The following is a 16,319-nucleotide window of genomic DNA, read 5'->3' as shown; positions in this document are numbered from 1 at the left end:
TCTCTTTTTTAATCTCTATTTGAACTAATAAGATCAGTTGTCTGCCAAGTACAGCGTGGTACATCTGGACGAGTAGTGAATAAGAGAATTCTCAATGAGAATTTCATAAGTTTTTTTCTTTTTTATTACTATTAAAGATTGGGCAATATGACATGAATTTAGCTACAACACATAGTTTTCAGTAGTTCTTACTACATAATTCTCTACACATAAAGCTAATTAAATATTTTGAAAGCCTGTCAATAATATTTAATTAGTCAGAAACAGAAAAAAAAATGTTTGTTTGTTTGTTTATTTGTTTTTGTCTTCTAGATTGCTTTTCCTTTTTGCTTCACTTTTAAAAAAATTAAGGGTATAAATGATGGCAAAGTATTTGGGTACATTTTTGGCACTACTCAGCAGGGACCTGTTCAAGGCAGGCAATGCTTGGTAGTCTTTCTTTTTTTCTGTAGTGGTCTGTCACTGTGGAATAATGGCTTATAGGAACAAAGCAGGGACCATTGCTGAATTTTCTTGTGCTGTAGAAAGCTAATCAGTGCTTTTTTAGATGCTATTCTTCTCATCTATTTGGGCTAAACTGTTCAGTGGCTGTTAAACAAGAGCTGGCAACAGTCATTTGAGAAGTGTTTGACTAAATGCAAATATTTATTGACTTTTCTTTCTCTACAGAACGTATTTTGATAATATAGTTGCAATAGATTCTCTACTTGAACATATAATGGTAAGTTTTCTTTTTCACTTCTAATTTTGTTGATCATCATTATTAAAGTTCTTCATTCTCCTTTCCTTGAGTATGATATTTTGCGTAACTGAAGTGTATGAGCTGTTTATATCAGGCATGTAATGCAAACAGAATTAATGTTTCTCCATGGAGGATGAATGGAGGGTTCAGCTTCATTTTGGTTGTTGCAACAATTTCATTTCACAACTCTCATAAGTAATCACATAACTGTCTCTGTACTGTGCAGTTTCTATTGTGTGTTGAAGGTTTTAAAATTGTAACAGAAAGGCTTCTGTTCTTGTTTCAGCTTGTCATTCCTTTTCCCTAAATTCAATTTTCTACATGCTGCAAAACACTTATCAAGGAATTGTCTATAGGAAGGCCTAGAGTTCAAATGTTACTTGTACAGTATTTGTTCTAGCTACTGAGTGAGTTGTTGAGGACATGACATCCACTTAGTTTCTGCACCCATAACAAGAGTAACAGTCAGTCAATATTTTATAAGAAACATAGGAAAAAAAAACAAACAAACACAAAACAGAAAACTAAAGTCAAGTCTATTGAAATATTTAATATTCTGTATTTAATCAGTGAATTACGGTATAGTTCAGAAACAGAATATAATTTTTTGAATAATTTTCGTATTCTGAATTGTTTCCTGAATGGTATCTACAAATATCTGTGGACTGGTTGCCTGTAACATGTTTTAAGTGTTTACAATATGAATTGTGCTTTTCAGCATTAGTCATGTTCATTAAATAATGTTGTTCTTTTCCATGAGTGTAAATCTTAATCATGTGCCTGGTATTATTACTTCAATCTGCATATTCACATATTCTCACCAACACTGCATCATTGCATACCTTGATCTCCAGAGTGATACTCTTGGCTAGAATATTCAAAGACCACAAGCTAAGAATGCAAACATTGTTAAAGTGGTTTTATTTAGAAACCTGAATTAGTTATGGAAAATATTCTGCAGTGTTTGTCTTATTCTTGTTAATACATATTCGAGACTTCTGCACATTCTGATCATAGATTTTTCCAAGTCAAATTAACTGCTTAAAAATAGCTTAACATTTAAAGGAAGTGGTGTAATATAGCATATGGCATTGAGAACAAATATTGATATTCTTCCCAACTCTTCCCTATGAAGAGAGGTCTGGCGGAAAACACAATTGGCAGTAAAATATGCTTACTCTTTCTTCATCTTTTCCAACATGTCTGCATCCTGATTCTGCATTTTAACCTGCATACAAGCTTCGTTCTGATTTTCCTTTGTAATCTTTAGCAGTTGACTGTTTCTTGGGCCAATTAATTGAACTGCATTTGCACATTTATTGCTATTTTTGGGAGGAGTGCAATTGTATTATTATGTAGCATATTCTGTAGCTCAGAATGAGGGAAGAAAGATAGTAGATTTCACCTCACTACTTCATCCTTCAGAGACTGCACTAAAAGCTAGATTTGCTCATATAATAATAAAGATAACTGTACAGGGATTTTAGGAATCATTTTTGTTTATATTAAAATCCAACAGTGAATTTAATGCTATTAAGGTATTCTTGAAAATAGATGCAAGGAGGAAATCAGAATTTCAATTTACCTTTTCCCAAGAGGATCCTTTCTCTTTTTTTCTCCAAGTATCCATTCACTCCATTATTTTGAGCAAAGGAACAAAAAGTTTGAGTAGTAAAGACCTTTACATTTCTTACTCCTCTAAGCAAGCAGTATTTCTCAAAAGTTACTTCTTAGCTTGCAGTCTCCCTGACCTTCTATGTAGTACTTGACTAGATAATGCCTTGTATTATTTAGGTGAAGGAGGAAACCTGCTACGTTTCTTTAGAAACACACACTACCCTGTCTGTTATGTTCTTCTTCACTGGATATTTGATACCAACATACTTTCACTGTAGACAAAGAAAAAAACTCAGAACTATTCTTAAGTATTGCTATAATCTATTTAAAATTAATAGAATCATAGAATTGTTCAGATTTGAAAAGACCTTAAAGATCACGAAGCCCAACCTAAACCTAACCTTACTACCCTAAATTATATAAAGGTGAAAAATTTCTAAAAATAGGGAGAATTGTACCATTCTGAAATGCATTCATCGAAATGGAAATACAGCTAAATAAGGCCTTTTCCCTTTTAGCAGACATTCAAACCTCTAAAGAAACATTTTACAATAAGAAGAATGCTCCAATTAACACAGAGTACTGAAGAAAAACTACTGCACTCGCCGTTTGAATTTTGTCTTAAAGTATCGCTGTGAAGGAGGATGGTGCTTAAAGAGGTTTATTTATCAGATAAGTGACTGAAGTTAACCCATGACCATTAACTTTAGTTTTATCTTTTGTCTGTAGATATATGCAAAAAACCTGGTGAATGCAGACAGGTGTGCACTCTTCCAGGTTGACCACAAAAATAAGGAGCTGTATTCAGATCTTTTTGATATTGGAGAAGAAAATGATGGGAAACCCGTTTTTAAGAAGACCAAAGAAATAAGGTGAGAGTAGCTAGCAGAAGAATGCAGTTTCTTTGTATCTAGGGCTTTGCAGGCATTTAGTTACCCAGACGCTGTGCCTATCTGCAGGTACCCTGACAATACTTGTCATACTGTGATATCATTCCCACCAGGACCCGCCTCCAGAAGGTAGTACTTCTGGGAATGACATTGCACTGCCATCGAAACAACGCCTCTGAAGCTATAACGTCACTCCTGGAAATGCCGTCTTCCGGAGGCGGTCCTTTTGGAAATCATGTTGGGAAAAAAACAGAGGTGTTCTGAGGTAGGTAAAGGTGCAAGTAAAGGTGCACCTACTCCATAGATCTACCAGTATGGGATGATTTTTCCCAAGAGGGTTCCTAAAAGGAATTGAAATTCATGCTATTCAAGCACATTCAAAGCAAGAAAACACAATTTGTACTTCCCATGGTTGGAATAGGCATTGAATCTAGTATGAACAGATCGTTGGTTATGAAGATTTTAGGTTCAGTGTTTTATTTTTAATTTTTCTGATGTGAATTTAGAGTGTTTTAAGACTTTTAAAGAACTGTGATTCTGAAGTATGTTTGAAATGGTGAAATTGATGCGTATTTCTGTTTCCCACAAGTATTTGTTTTTTACATATATGCAAATTTTCAATGAAGGAGGCAAAATGACAAAATAAATATAACATTTTTTGTTTTTTATGTTACAAATTTTTAATAGATATGCCTTGAAATTTCTGGGGAGACACAGGTTTTTAACCTGTGGCTTTTTAAAAAAAGTATGATTAAATATCCTGCACCAAAAATATTGTTCAAATACTCAACAGTTAATTTTTCAGATTTTTAAAAATTCCATCTTTTGCTTTTAAAATTCTGGGCCAATGTGGGATGTGATTCATGTCATCACCTGAGCCCCTTTTGACAAACTTACACCTGCTTATTACACTGCATGACTGCAAATGGGAGCGCTCAAAATTGGTGAAGTTTATATACTGACAAGCAAAGAGGTGCTGTATACTAGGGAAGGTAGCCTAGTTTAACATGTGCTTTTGTTCTCCTTAATAATTTCTTTTTTGCTCATATCTTTGTCTTTCTATATGAAAGTTATTGTAACTTTGGATAAGAAGGTATGAACCATTTCAAGAGTGATGTATACTGAAAGTGATGTATAACTTTAGTATTTGACACTGAGTCAGTCATCAGGAGAGTCAAAATTGGTATAATAAGAAACAGAAGAAGAAACTACCCTAAAATCTGAGTGTACAGGATGAAAACCTGTCAGCTTTGACACTAGCATCAATAGGTGCATGATACTACCCAGGCATGTTTAGATATGAAAGTGATCCATGTGTGATTCTATCTTCATATTTTTTTCCCCACAATTCATTTTATGCTTATATTTTATAACTGCTTTATGTCAAGAAACTGAGAATTATTTCTTAGCAATAGAGACTTGTAGACTTTTTTGATTCAGCTCCAGAATATGCTTGCTGTATTTAATTATCTTGTGCTGCAGCTAGTATCATGGCATTGTTTGAATGTCATGAGATGAAACATGCTATTTATTCTGGTGTGTATAGCAAATGTGTATGATGTTTAGCTTTGACATTTCCGATGGTCTTCTTTCAAGTTTTTGTTTGTTTGTTTGTTTTTAATCAAATCTATCTGCCCCTTGAATAACCAAGTCCCATATTGTATATGATGTGTCTAAGGAACATATATATATGTATATATATGTAAAAGTGACAATGAAATTGTCTTGTAAAGGTAAACACAAGTCATAGGTTTATGTACAAAAGTCATTTTTGTTAGGTGCAATTGAAGACGATGAATTTTTGTCACTGAAAATGTCTTACAGTGGCATATTTTGTTTGCATCTGCATACCCATAATGTTTTCAGAAAGTTTTCAGAAAATATTTTTTTACGCATGTGCTTTTTCTTTCATTTACTACTAGTTGTTGTCTTCTGATTTTTCTCCCAAAAACATCAGCATGGTACTGCTCAGGAGCAAATGTCTCTCACCATGCCCAGGACAGATCCTAGTGAAAAAATGGCTTTCCAGATAGTTCTTATTGTGACTAATGCATTTATGTATTTATTATTTGTTTTTATTGCAGATTTTCTATAGAAAAAGGAATAGCTGGTCAAGTGGCAAGAACCGGGGAAGTCCTTAACATCCCTGATGCCTATGCAGATCCACGCTTTAACAGGTAACGTTATTCACCAGGGGAGAAAAAAGCTCACTAAACTTTGCAATTGTATTTCCTGCTTACATTTCCTATTTGCGATTCATTCACTGATCTTTGATATTCTGCTAAGGAGCAAACCTATAGATATCCCCTTATATACTTTTACTGTTACAGATATTTTAAAGATAAAAATAATTTTATTTTATTTATTTTTTTTTTAAATATATGTATGAGGAGAAGAGTTTTTACTTTTTCCTGTTGCAGGACTTTGCCAATTAAGTAGTCCTATAACTGATTTTCTGTGTTAGATTCCTTGGGATCTGACTGACTTGAGGAGGGGAAAAAAAAAAGTAAGAAAATTTTGTTAACAAAGGCATGTGTGGGTACCTAAGCATATTGAATTTAATGAATGATCAAACCATACAATTGATAATGTATTGATTCTTCATCCTGTATGTTGAAATGAAAGGATTAAGACACTATTTCTAAATCTGACAGTGTAGATGGAAATATTTGAGAACTTTGGAGGTGAACTTGCAGGTACTAATTACAGCTACCTTGAAACTATGTCCTGTATTGTAAATCCTCTTTTCTAGGAAACAAGGAATAGGTACTAATAAATGATATTAACTCTCTCTCTCTCTCTCTCTTTTATTATTTTTTTTGTTTTGTTTTGTTTTGTTTTGTTTTTAATTTCTCTTATTGGGCCCTCCAGAGAAGTAGACCTCTATACAGGCTACACAACCAGAAATATCCTGTGCATGCCTATTGTGAGCCGAGGAAGTGTAATAGGCGTTGTGCAGATGGTGAACAAAATAAGTGGAAGTGCCTTCTCTAAAACTGATGAGAACAACTTTAAAATGTTTGCAGTCTTTTGTGCTCTAGCCTTACACTGTGCTAATGTGAGTTGTTTTTTTTCCCTACAATTTTCTAAGTTGTTGGTTATAACATGAAGACTTAGAATCTTACTTAAGTTGTTAATCTGCTGTTTCATCTTCCAGAGTATTGAAGTGATCCATACATCTATTTCACTGAATTAATAACAAACAAGGAATCATTTAATTATTTGCTGAATAGCTGTCCTGTAGTTGAATTTGTTTGATGCTTCCTGAAATAATTGTATGCTTGGTACATCCATTTTATGCAGCTAAACTGCAAGAGAAAACTCTGAAAATTGAGTACTAACTGTCTGTATATTCTTTCCCGTTAGAAAATAGGATTCTTATTTACCTTCATAAGTTCAGATAATATGTTTTAGAAATTTAATAGGAGGGTGAAGATTGCACATATTCTCTCTGCTCAATAAACTGAAAATTCAAAAATATGCATTGCAAATGTATACCTTTAAATGCTGTGATACATAGTCAAAATTACTAATGCTAGAAAAGAGTAGATAACTACTTTCATGTTTAAACCTTCTGTTTTCAGAAAAAAAATACTATTCATGTAGAAAGTTCAAATAATTGAAAGGTCATTGCTATAATTATAAAAATGTAATTCTGAATAAATCAGTCCTATTAATAGGAGGCAAGATACTATGTTAGTTAAGCCTGGTAGTTTACATGAAACTGTTTTACATCATACTACCATTAAACTGAAGCAGCAGATTTTATCTAAATTTACTTAAAACTTGTTCCACATAACTAAAGGCAAGTAAAGAAGCCAGCATATAAATTAAATTTGGGACTATGTGATCATTCTAATGTGTGCATGTTCACTCATTTTAATGATGTTTCTTAATATTCAAGACCGCTACTTTTACTGTGTTCTCACTTGTTCATATGCCATACAATGTTTGCAGTAGCTGTGTGAAACTCTCATTTAATTACTGAGAGTACTTATTTTTTTAGTACGAAACTTCAGCATAGAATCATAGAGCTACTTGTATTGGAAGGGATCTTAAAGATTATTCAGTTCCAGCCCCCCTCCATGGACAGGGCTGCCGCCAACCAGATCAGGTTGGCCCCAGGGCCCTTTCTAACCTGGCCTTGACTGCCTCCAAGGATGTGTAAAGTTGGGCAGCCAAAATCACAAATTTTTTTTGTAAATGAATAGTTTAAGAATAGGTGCTTGAATAGAGGAAGGAAATGCTTTTTTCCTTGATCAAAATCTTACATTAATGAATGGCTTCCCTTTTTTAGATGTACCACAGAATTCGCCATTCAGAGTGTATTTACCGTGTAACAATGGAGAAGCTATCCTACCACAGTGTTTGTACTGCAGAAGAGTGGCAAAACCTCATGCACTGTACACTGCCTCCACATATTTATAAAGAAATTGAACTGTAAGTGTTTTTTTAATAAACTGCAACTAGTATCAGTCTGTGGGGAAAAAAAAAAAAAAGACTGGTTTTCCCTACATATACAAGAGGATGTTTAAGGAAGCACTTTTATTGTAGAGCTAACCCAGTATCCTAGGTGTTTATCTATCTGATACCCAGTGAAACTTCATGACCTCTGAACAAAATGCATTTATCAAAGATGTAAAATTATACCTTCTCAGAGTGGCAGCATTTTCCACAGCTGTGTATACAGTAGTTACATTAATTTATATTAAAGCTTTGTAGAGATGAGCTAACTTTCCAGAAGTTAAAGATTCAGCTCCTTCCTGTGTTTTTTTGTTTTGTTTTTGTTTTGTTTTGTTTTTCTGGCTATGTGTTTTCTGCTTCTGCCTGTATTTCTTGAAGGAGGGTAAAATGGATACAGATCTCTAAGGTTCTGAAGATGATTCAGGGCTATGATTCCCTGGTTGTAGGCTTTAAAGTTAGGGTCTAACTTTAGAGGAGGACTTGCCATCCTTTACTCTACAATATCTGAATACTCTTAGGCTTTCTCTGAAATAGTTCAAATGCTGTTAGACCTCAAGGGTCTGCCAAGTACTGAAGATGTGCTTTTATCTGTGTTAGGGACTCTGGGACTCATCTGAGGTTTTAAGTCATTGTTTCTGGTAGTACAGTAAATTCTGCTGTAGTGACTGGGTGCCTCAAATCAAAACTTTACAGTCCTGAGTCAGAAAGTATAAACTGTTTTACTTAACTTAATCTCTAGAGCTCACTCCTGTCAAGTGTTGAGACTGTAGCTGTGATCAAGCAAATCATGCAAGCATCCACTTAACAGAGACTGTTTATGGTTAAAGTTCATTACATGCTGAAGTGATTTGCTTGAAAGCTGGAGTATTAGCAGCTTTCAGAATTATACCCTAATAGAATCTTACTTTTTGCAATGCAGTTTCTTGTGCTTTGTTAGATGATATCATGTAACCCACCTCCTCACCAAAATGATTTTTACTTCTAAAGATGGCATTTTTCATTCTGAATTACATTCCGAGCCTTTCTTTTGAGGACTCTGAGTGCATTTAACCATTTTCCATGCAATTCAGCTGCCTTTAGCTCTCTTGCACCTGCCATGCTGTTTGATATGCCCCATACGTGCACAAATGTTTAGATGGATTCAGTGGAAAGTAAATAGAAGACTTGTGGCACAGCAGGTGCAGGGAAAGGGGTTAATAATAGAAGGACAAACAGTTCTGCTGGTCACGTACCTAATGTTATGCCTAAAAGTTGATATTGACGGGGAATAAATCCTTAGTTCATGATACACAAAAGCAGTATTCAATGCTGGATTTTTTGTGCTTAATTTCTATTACCCTGCAATAGGTGACTTCAGCAAAAGTAGACCAAGTCTCACCAACTTCTTGGCAAATTATGTGAAAAAAAGGCAGTTAATGTATTGTTAGACACATCATTTATACAATTCATGTGAGGAAAGTGATTTTAGGAGGCAACATAGATTTTCATACCTTACTTAAACAACAGATCCTTAAATAAAGATTTATGTTTCTGTGAATTAAACAAAGCCAAAGGCTAGCCAACATAGGTTCCTTGAACTTCATAGAAATATGTTTTTCTATATTGCTGAAAGATATAGCCTGTAAAGTCAGTTTTCTATGTATATTCAGAAGCAAGTAAATGCTGTCAGATTTGCCTTATCTAGTCATTTTCACTTGCCTTTAGGAAGAATGAAAAAGCATTTGTTCTTACTAAGGTGAAGCTTTCTTCCTAGATACCACTTTGACATCAGTCCATATGAGGATATCTGGCCTGCCATTTTTGTCTACATGGTTCACCAGTCCTGTGGGACAGCCTGGTATGAACTATATGATTTTTTGCTTTAAGTCCACTAGTTATGGTTTTATCTATTTTGGAATTTTAAGTTCTGTTTTCTAATGCAGCCTCTTAAACTCCTTTGGAGTTTATTTGCTTTGCTGATCTGTATGTGGTTGTCAAAAGTAGACTAAACTTCTTGCATAACTTCTTGGTCTCTAATTCTTATTACTTGTGAACAGCAAGATGAAAAACTCATGATATTGTCTGAACTGTTCTACCTCCTAAATGTAGAAGTATTGTTTGGTTCTGAGGTGAAATTGGTTTTTTTTTGCTTTCCAGTCTGATGATTTTGAAGATATTAAAGGCACTCTTCTTAAAATCAATCACAGCATAATTGTGCATTAACTATGGAAGTGAGCAATTTCAGAATTAAAGGTCATTTCATTTATGGTACTTTCTCTGAGTATCCATTACTACTATCAACATCAGCAGTCTCTTGACCAAGTATACTTCTATTGCTTAGAGAAAGGAACTTCATCAAGCTGTGGAAAAATTTATCAGTGGGCAATTGAGAAGGGAAGTATGTTCCTGCAAAAGAGAGGAGCAATTGGGAAGCATTTATAGTTTTTCATTTCTATTTTTTGTTTTTATCATTATTGCTTTTTGAAGGTGTAGCTTTTATGGGAAAGGACTTTGAGAACTTTGCAGATGTTCTAAGACTAAAATTTGACTTTAATTATATTGAGGAGATTGCACCTTTAAGTATACACCTGTGTAATCTGTAACTATCTTGCACAGTGAGGATTTTTTAAGAAAAATTGTTGATACTCATTACTATTTCTGTTCTGTACTGAAACAATAATATTTTACTGCTTTAAAATGCAGTCTTGGAAGACTTACATTGTGGTAGCATTGGTAATTATTTTCTCTTTGGCTTCAGTTGTACTACTAAATAGATATTGGATGGATATTGTATAAAATTGAAAGCAACTAGTGTGATTTTCTGACTTAAGATGCAGTATTTTAAACAGTTCTAACAATTACTTCAGAGGTGTCTCACTTAACTTTGTAGAATTAAAAGTAAACTCTAAAGCTATTTTTGAAACAGTATGCCTCTATTTTTCCTAATGTCATACTAAGGCTAAAGTGGAAGAATAATTACCTTTTTCAGCATGCAACCATAGAAACATATATTTTCTGTGTCTAGGCTGGTATAGTAAATGTGTATTCACATTTTTACGTGATAAATTGGAGGTATCCAGTCTTATTTTCTCAGCTCATATGTGCTGCAAAATTAGGACATTAATACTGCTTCCCTGAGATCTACAATAAATAATAAAAACATAAATCTGTAAACAAAAAGAATTCTTTCAAATGCTGTGTAGAGCTCTGATACTGCAGGGTATAACTCTGAGAAATGTTCTGAAGCCACACAAGCCAAGTATAACAATTATTTCTTAACTCCTTTGTAGTGTTACTTTAATGAAAATACTTTTGATTTTGCTTGCATATATTAATAGCAAGACAACATAAAAAAAATCCTTTAAAATTATATTATTTGATGAAAATGGAGAAACAGTGATTATTATTTTTTTCCATTATGTCATTATGGAGAATCTTAATATCGTCATTCAAAATAACTTTTGTATTGGCATTTAACTGAAATGATGTTTTAAACAAGGTTGTTTCTTCAATGTTGTTGCATAAAATCTTCTAGTTTTATGTTTTGAAAATATTTTACTTTCAAATTATGAATTAGATAGTTTTGATATTTTATTGGTTGAACAGATAAAGAAAAATCACTTGAAGGTCTTGTAATTTTATGTATTTGTTTTACATGATCTGGATACCTTGACTTCTGTGCCAGAACTTTACTAATTGGACTGTGATTTTTGTCAAGCATTTGCACATTTTTGTCCTTACCAAAACTTGAATGCTCTCATTATCATTAATTCCAAGCAAGGAGTAAATGCAACAACATCTTTTTCTCCTCTGTTCCTTTTTTTTTTTTTCATTCTTAGTTTTCACATCTCACCAAACTGCTTTCTTTCTAGCTTTGAACTTGAAAAGCTGTGCCGATTTACTATGTCAGTAAAGAAGAACTATCGTCGTGTGCCCTACCACAACTGGAAGCATGCAGTTACAGTTGCACATTGCATGTATGCCATACTTCAGAACAACCAGGGGCTTTTCACTGATCTGGAGGTAGGTGTGATGACTGGATCTGTTACTAGGCCTCATTAAGAAGTACTAATGTTCTTAGAAGAACTTCTGTGCTTGAGTTTTCCTGTCAGCTTAAACAGGATATAAAGAATCTCATGATTTCTGCAGTGGAGTTGATGTGAGCAGGGAACTTAAAGGAGAATTCTTCAAACTCTGTTTCCTTCACAGCAGTAGCAGATTTACTGTCTCTATTTTCATGTTCTCCCTTTCCACATACAACCATAATCTTTATTTTAATCATTCAATTAACTGTCATATCTGTACTGAGGGGAAGGAAACACCTTGAATCTTGGACTCTGGAAGATCTGTAAGACTCTGTATGGGAGAACAATGGAGAAGGGTTTGGTGTTGCAGAGATGGTTGGCATATGTGCAAAAAGGAGAGGTGGAGAAAGGGTGGAAGGAAAATGGTTGTCCATGTTTATCCACTGATTAACTCTTATTATATAAAAGTTTCCTTTAGTGTGTCTGTGTGCATTTTTTTAAAGACAGTTCCAAGGAGTTCAGAAAAATATAAATATATATACCTTAACTGGATCGCTGTGCAAGTTCTGGTAATAAAATGGAAGGCTTGTATGGTTAGATGTTAATACACAATATGAAGAGCTGCTGGTTGTTTTTTGCCTAAATTGCTGTAGGTGCAACTGAGAGTGATGTTTATTATAAATGTTGCCTGAAACTTCCATGCTGGAAGAACCTGTTTTAGGTTGTGCTTAATATTGACAAATACTGACCACTTGTGTTGTAATTTTCCAAGATTCCTGGCTTCATCAGACTAATAGGTTCATTTGGGGAAATATCAGTCAAAATTGTTTACTAGAAGTATGTTAGGAAAAAACACATTCTTGTTCAGCGTAAGAATATAAAATTAAATAAAGTTTAGTTTATAATGTTATAGTGAATTCTGCTTTAAAAAAGGGTCATGAAAAGTGGCTCTGCAATAGGAAAGTGGCATTTGCCAGGCTCATACTGTAAATCAGCAAAATTATCCAACTTTGAAAAAATGTTCCTTTAAAAACAAAAATCCATAGATTTGCACAACTGGGGAATATTTAAAGATCTTTTAACTTCCAGTGCTAACCAAGTAGTTGTGTAGTAGCGCTTAAAGTCAGAGAAATATACAAGAATACAAGAAACTGCTCAAATTCTTTCCTGAAGCAGAACCCCACCAATAACATGTGATTGTGAAATAATGTTTTCTAACTTATAAGGTATACAAGGTTTGAATTTCAGACAGATGATATTAACTCTGTATTTCCTCACTTCTTTGTTTCTTGAAATTTTGAAGGACATTGCTATGTACTTTTTAAAGGCAGTGTAATCCTAGTCCAACGTTTACCGTATTTTGGGAAGACAGTGACATCTAGGGGCAGAAAATACATCTTAGTTTTCTTGTTCATCTCTCTTTTGTAGCGAAAAGGTCTTTTAGTTGCATGCTTATGTCATGACCTGGATCACAGAGGTTACAGCAACAGCTATCTTCAGAAGTTTGATCACCCCCTAGCAGCTCTCTATTCCACATCAACGATGGAACAGCACCACTTCTCACAAACTGTGTCCATCCTGCAGGTAGGGTTATTGCATCTTCTGTGCAGCAGTGTCCAGTGGTGAATATATGAGTCACATCATTACCAAGTAGATTTTATTAAGCATGCTTAATTTACTTTCTGAATTGTAGTGCTCGTCTGGAAGTGTGGACAAACTTGCCTTGATTTATTACAGCAATCTAAGGTCCCAAGCATTCAAAATTAGCAAGCCAAGCATTCAGTAATAGTGCAAAACATAGCTTTTCCAAAATCTTGATGTTACAAATATACTGTGCTTTTTAAGATCTTTATTAATGGTGTTCCTTTGGATACGTTAGCTTCTGTGTCAGGGAGGATTTCCCTTAAGACCATACGCAATGGGGACTTCAAAATGAAAATAAGTTTCTCACTTAACTGCATATTTGATTTGTTTTCAACTGTCCTGAAATTCTGAATAAAAATTAAAGACCTGACAAAGGTTTGTATGAGAAGCTTGAAAACCTGCTGTAATAAATTCCATGAACATTAAGTGTGTGGCATGAAGTGTGCATAAATTCTTTATCCATAAGCAAATGGTAATTTTGCACGCATGAAAAGTTTACGCCTGTTTCATTATGTTATGATATAATCTTTTGTTCTTCAGCATTTGGGAAAATAAAGACCAATAAGGTAATATTCTGTGATAGTTCAACTATAAGGTAAAGTATCTGCATGTTTAATTAACGGAAAGCTAGAAGAAAGCATGCAGATACATTTTGGGAAATCAAAGTGTGTTGCTGACGCATAGATATTTTCTCATTGGTGAAAAAAGCTGTTCACATTCAATTAGAGGACAGAACTCTCACCTATGAAGCAGCTGCCAGTCCATAATGTTGTGCTAGCTGTTTTTCCTTTACTATGCACATGCCCAATGCATAGCCTAGCCATGCTACTGTACCTTTAATTCATTGTTAACCTCTCTTTCTTTCTGATCTTTCAGGGGGAAGATATTTATTTTCTTAAATACCTAATTATCTTTTAGGATTATACGTATTCTGTATTGTATTCAGAAGCACATCTTGTGATTTTGGTTTTAGGTATCATATACATTTCATCAGGGAATGGGAGCTTTATCTCTGAATATTCCTCAATGTGGGAGGGTGTAATTGAATCCTTCAGTGGTGGTATGGCATTAGTGTTTTAGTATTCATTCTTCATGTGTTTGTACATAGTAGTCCTCAGTCCAGTAACACTTCTCTGTCACCATGTGGCTGTATGAAGCAGAATTTAGTCATTCTTTAATTAATATCTTGCATTTTTGCTGCAGAAATGCAGCAAAAGTTGCATTTACCAAAAAAGGTGGGGAAAACTTTTGCCTCTCTGCTGCCTCTAGTCCTTGTCTGTCACAGCCAATCAGGTGAGAGAAAAGTCAGACAAGTAGTCATGTCTCTAGAGCAGATTCACATACTGCGTGCCCAAGTGCTCATGGGTGATGCTTAGGTGCACTGGTGTAATAGATCAGCCAATTGGATATTGAATCAAATAGCCTTTCTGTTTACTTACAGAACTGTTACAGAAGAAAGAAAAAAAAAACCAAAAAACTAAAACAACAAAATAAAAGGAAACCAACTAGTCCTTCAGGATTTATCTCAATGAGTTTCAATTTTATCTTAATAACCTTACAGTAGTTTCCACTTGAACCTTTATAGCCACTTTGTTCATTCAATCTTAGGAGCTATACCTTATACATACTATGCAAAAGCCTATGTAACATGCTCAGAACCAGCAGCTTTCATTGGTACTTAATGACATCAGTTTTTTCTAGTAAAACGAACAGGAGCTGTCACAGTGGTCCTCCTTGTGTTGCAATTTATGAAGCCTAGATAGAAGTCATAGCTCCAAGTCTAGCATAATTTAAATTTTAGAACACATACCATACTCTTATAGATTGGGTAGCATGTCTGGATAGGAAAACCCCAAATCCCCAAATCATGAAAATAAATAGTAGTCATTTCCTGGTCCCAAACTGTTAAAGGTGGGTTAATGTGTTAGGAATTTTATTTTTATTTTTAACATCGTGTACTGCGGCTCAGGCAGCTGTCAAAGGAACATTAAAAAAGCCAGATAGACTGCATTTTCTATTTGTTATTCACAACAAATCTACTTGTCCAAGTAAAAAATGTTGGAAAACGACATTTATGTTCTGAATGGTGAAAGAAGCCAAGTCTATTTGTGCCACAGAGGAATTATTTTAAACAAATTATGTAAATGCTTGACAAGTCAGGGAAACTTTTGATGAGCTTCAACTCAGATGCCAATGAAATGTCAAAACACATCTGCATTTGATATACTTTAATCATATTTTCTAATTATGAATGTCCACACCTTGACATGGCTGGCTCATTCTTTTTTATTTTTCTGTTTCCTCTCAACAGTAGGGAAGACTTTTAACAAGTTGCTTTCAAAATCTTAGAAACAGTAAACGGTATTGCCTCGACTTAAACTGTGGTTTGAAGCTGTAAACAATCACAGTACATGGATACTGTCAGTTAAAAGTGCAATAATACATGGCGAAAACTGAAAAGGAGTGACAGTGGTATGTTGCCAGAGCCTCCATAGTGGAAAATGTTGTCAATGTTGTCTTTAGTATATGAATCAGTCAACCTATGGTTGAATAAAGCAGCAGTTTTTTCCTCTGAACTTTCGTATACATAAATGTACTATAATTAAGTGTACTTCTAAAGAGAACACTTTATCAGTAAATAAATAAACAAATAAATGTGGGCACATTTCATTTGCAACAACATCAAACCAAGTTTATCTTAGAGTATTAACTTGGATATTTCCTTGCCTGTATTACTGGTTATGCAATATCAAAAATGGTTCTTCAAAGTGAATCGGGCATTCAGTTTACCAGCTTGGCAATGAAGTACTCTGGATCAGGATTAAATCACAAGTTCCCAGGCTTGTACCGTTAGGAAGTACTTTACATACAGTGCTTGTAAATCATAGCAGGAAAAAAACTCTTTTTCTCTGTTGATATCTTTAGCCATCAGATGGAGCAGTCCCAAGACCAAGTCAG

At 34.3% G+C, this 16,319-nt stretch overlaps 1 protein-coding gene across 5 annotated transcripts in view; it reads left to right on the top strand.

Moving 5' to 3' along the window:
• Positions 1 to 16,319, top strand: part of PDE10A (phosphodiesterase 10A) — a 343,005-nt gene that overhangs the window by 310,368 nt on the left and 16,318 nt on the right. For all 5 annotated transcript variants that reach the window (XM_072331205.1, XM_072331204.1, XM_072331208.1 and 2 more), the window contains 8 exons: positions 670 to 721; positions 3,089 to 3,231; positions 5,334 to 5,426; positions 6,121 to 6,307; positions 7,547 to 7,689; positions 9,467 to 9,550; positions 11,565 to 11,715; positions 13,146 to 13,301. In XM_072331205.1, coding sequence (XP_072187306.1) covers positions 670 to 721; positions 3,089 to 3,231; positions 5,334 to 5,426; positions 6,121 to 6,307; positions 7,547 to 7,689; positions 9,467 to 9,550; positions 11,565 to 11,715; positions 13,146 to 13,301 — 1,009 coding nt within the window. The remainder of the gene's footprint in view (positions 1 to 669; positions 722 to 3,088; positions 3,232 to 5,333; positions 5,427 to 6,120; positions 6,308 to 7,546; positions 7,690 to 9,466; positions 9,551 to 11,564; positions 11,716 to 13,145; positions 13,302 to 16,319) is intronic.

The sequence above is a fragment of the Excalfactoria chinensis genome, chromosome 3 (genome assembly GCF_039878825.1).
Source record: "Excalfactoria chinensis isolate bCotChi1 chromosome 3, bCotChi1.hap2, whole genome shotgun sequence".
In the NCBI taxonomy this organism is placed as follows: domain Eukaryota; kingdom Metazoa; phylum Chordata; class Aves; order Galliformes; family Phasianidae; genus Excalfactoria; species Excalfactoria chinensis.
The sequence above is the reverse complement of the archived record's forward strand: the minus strand, read 5'-3'. Positions and strand labels throughout refer to the sequence as shown.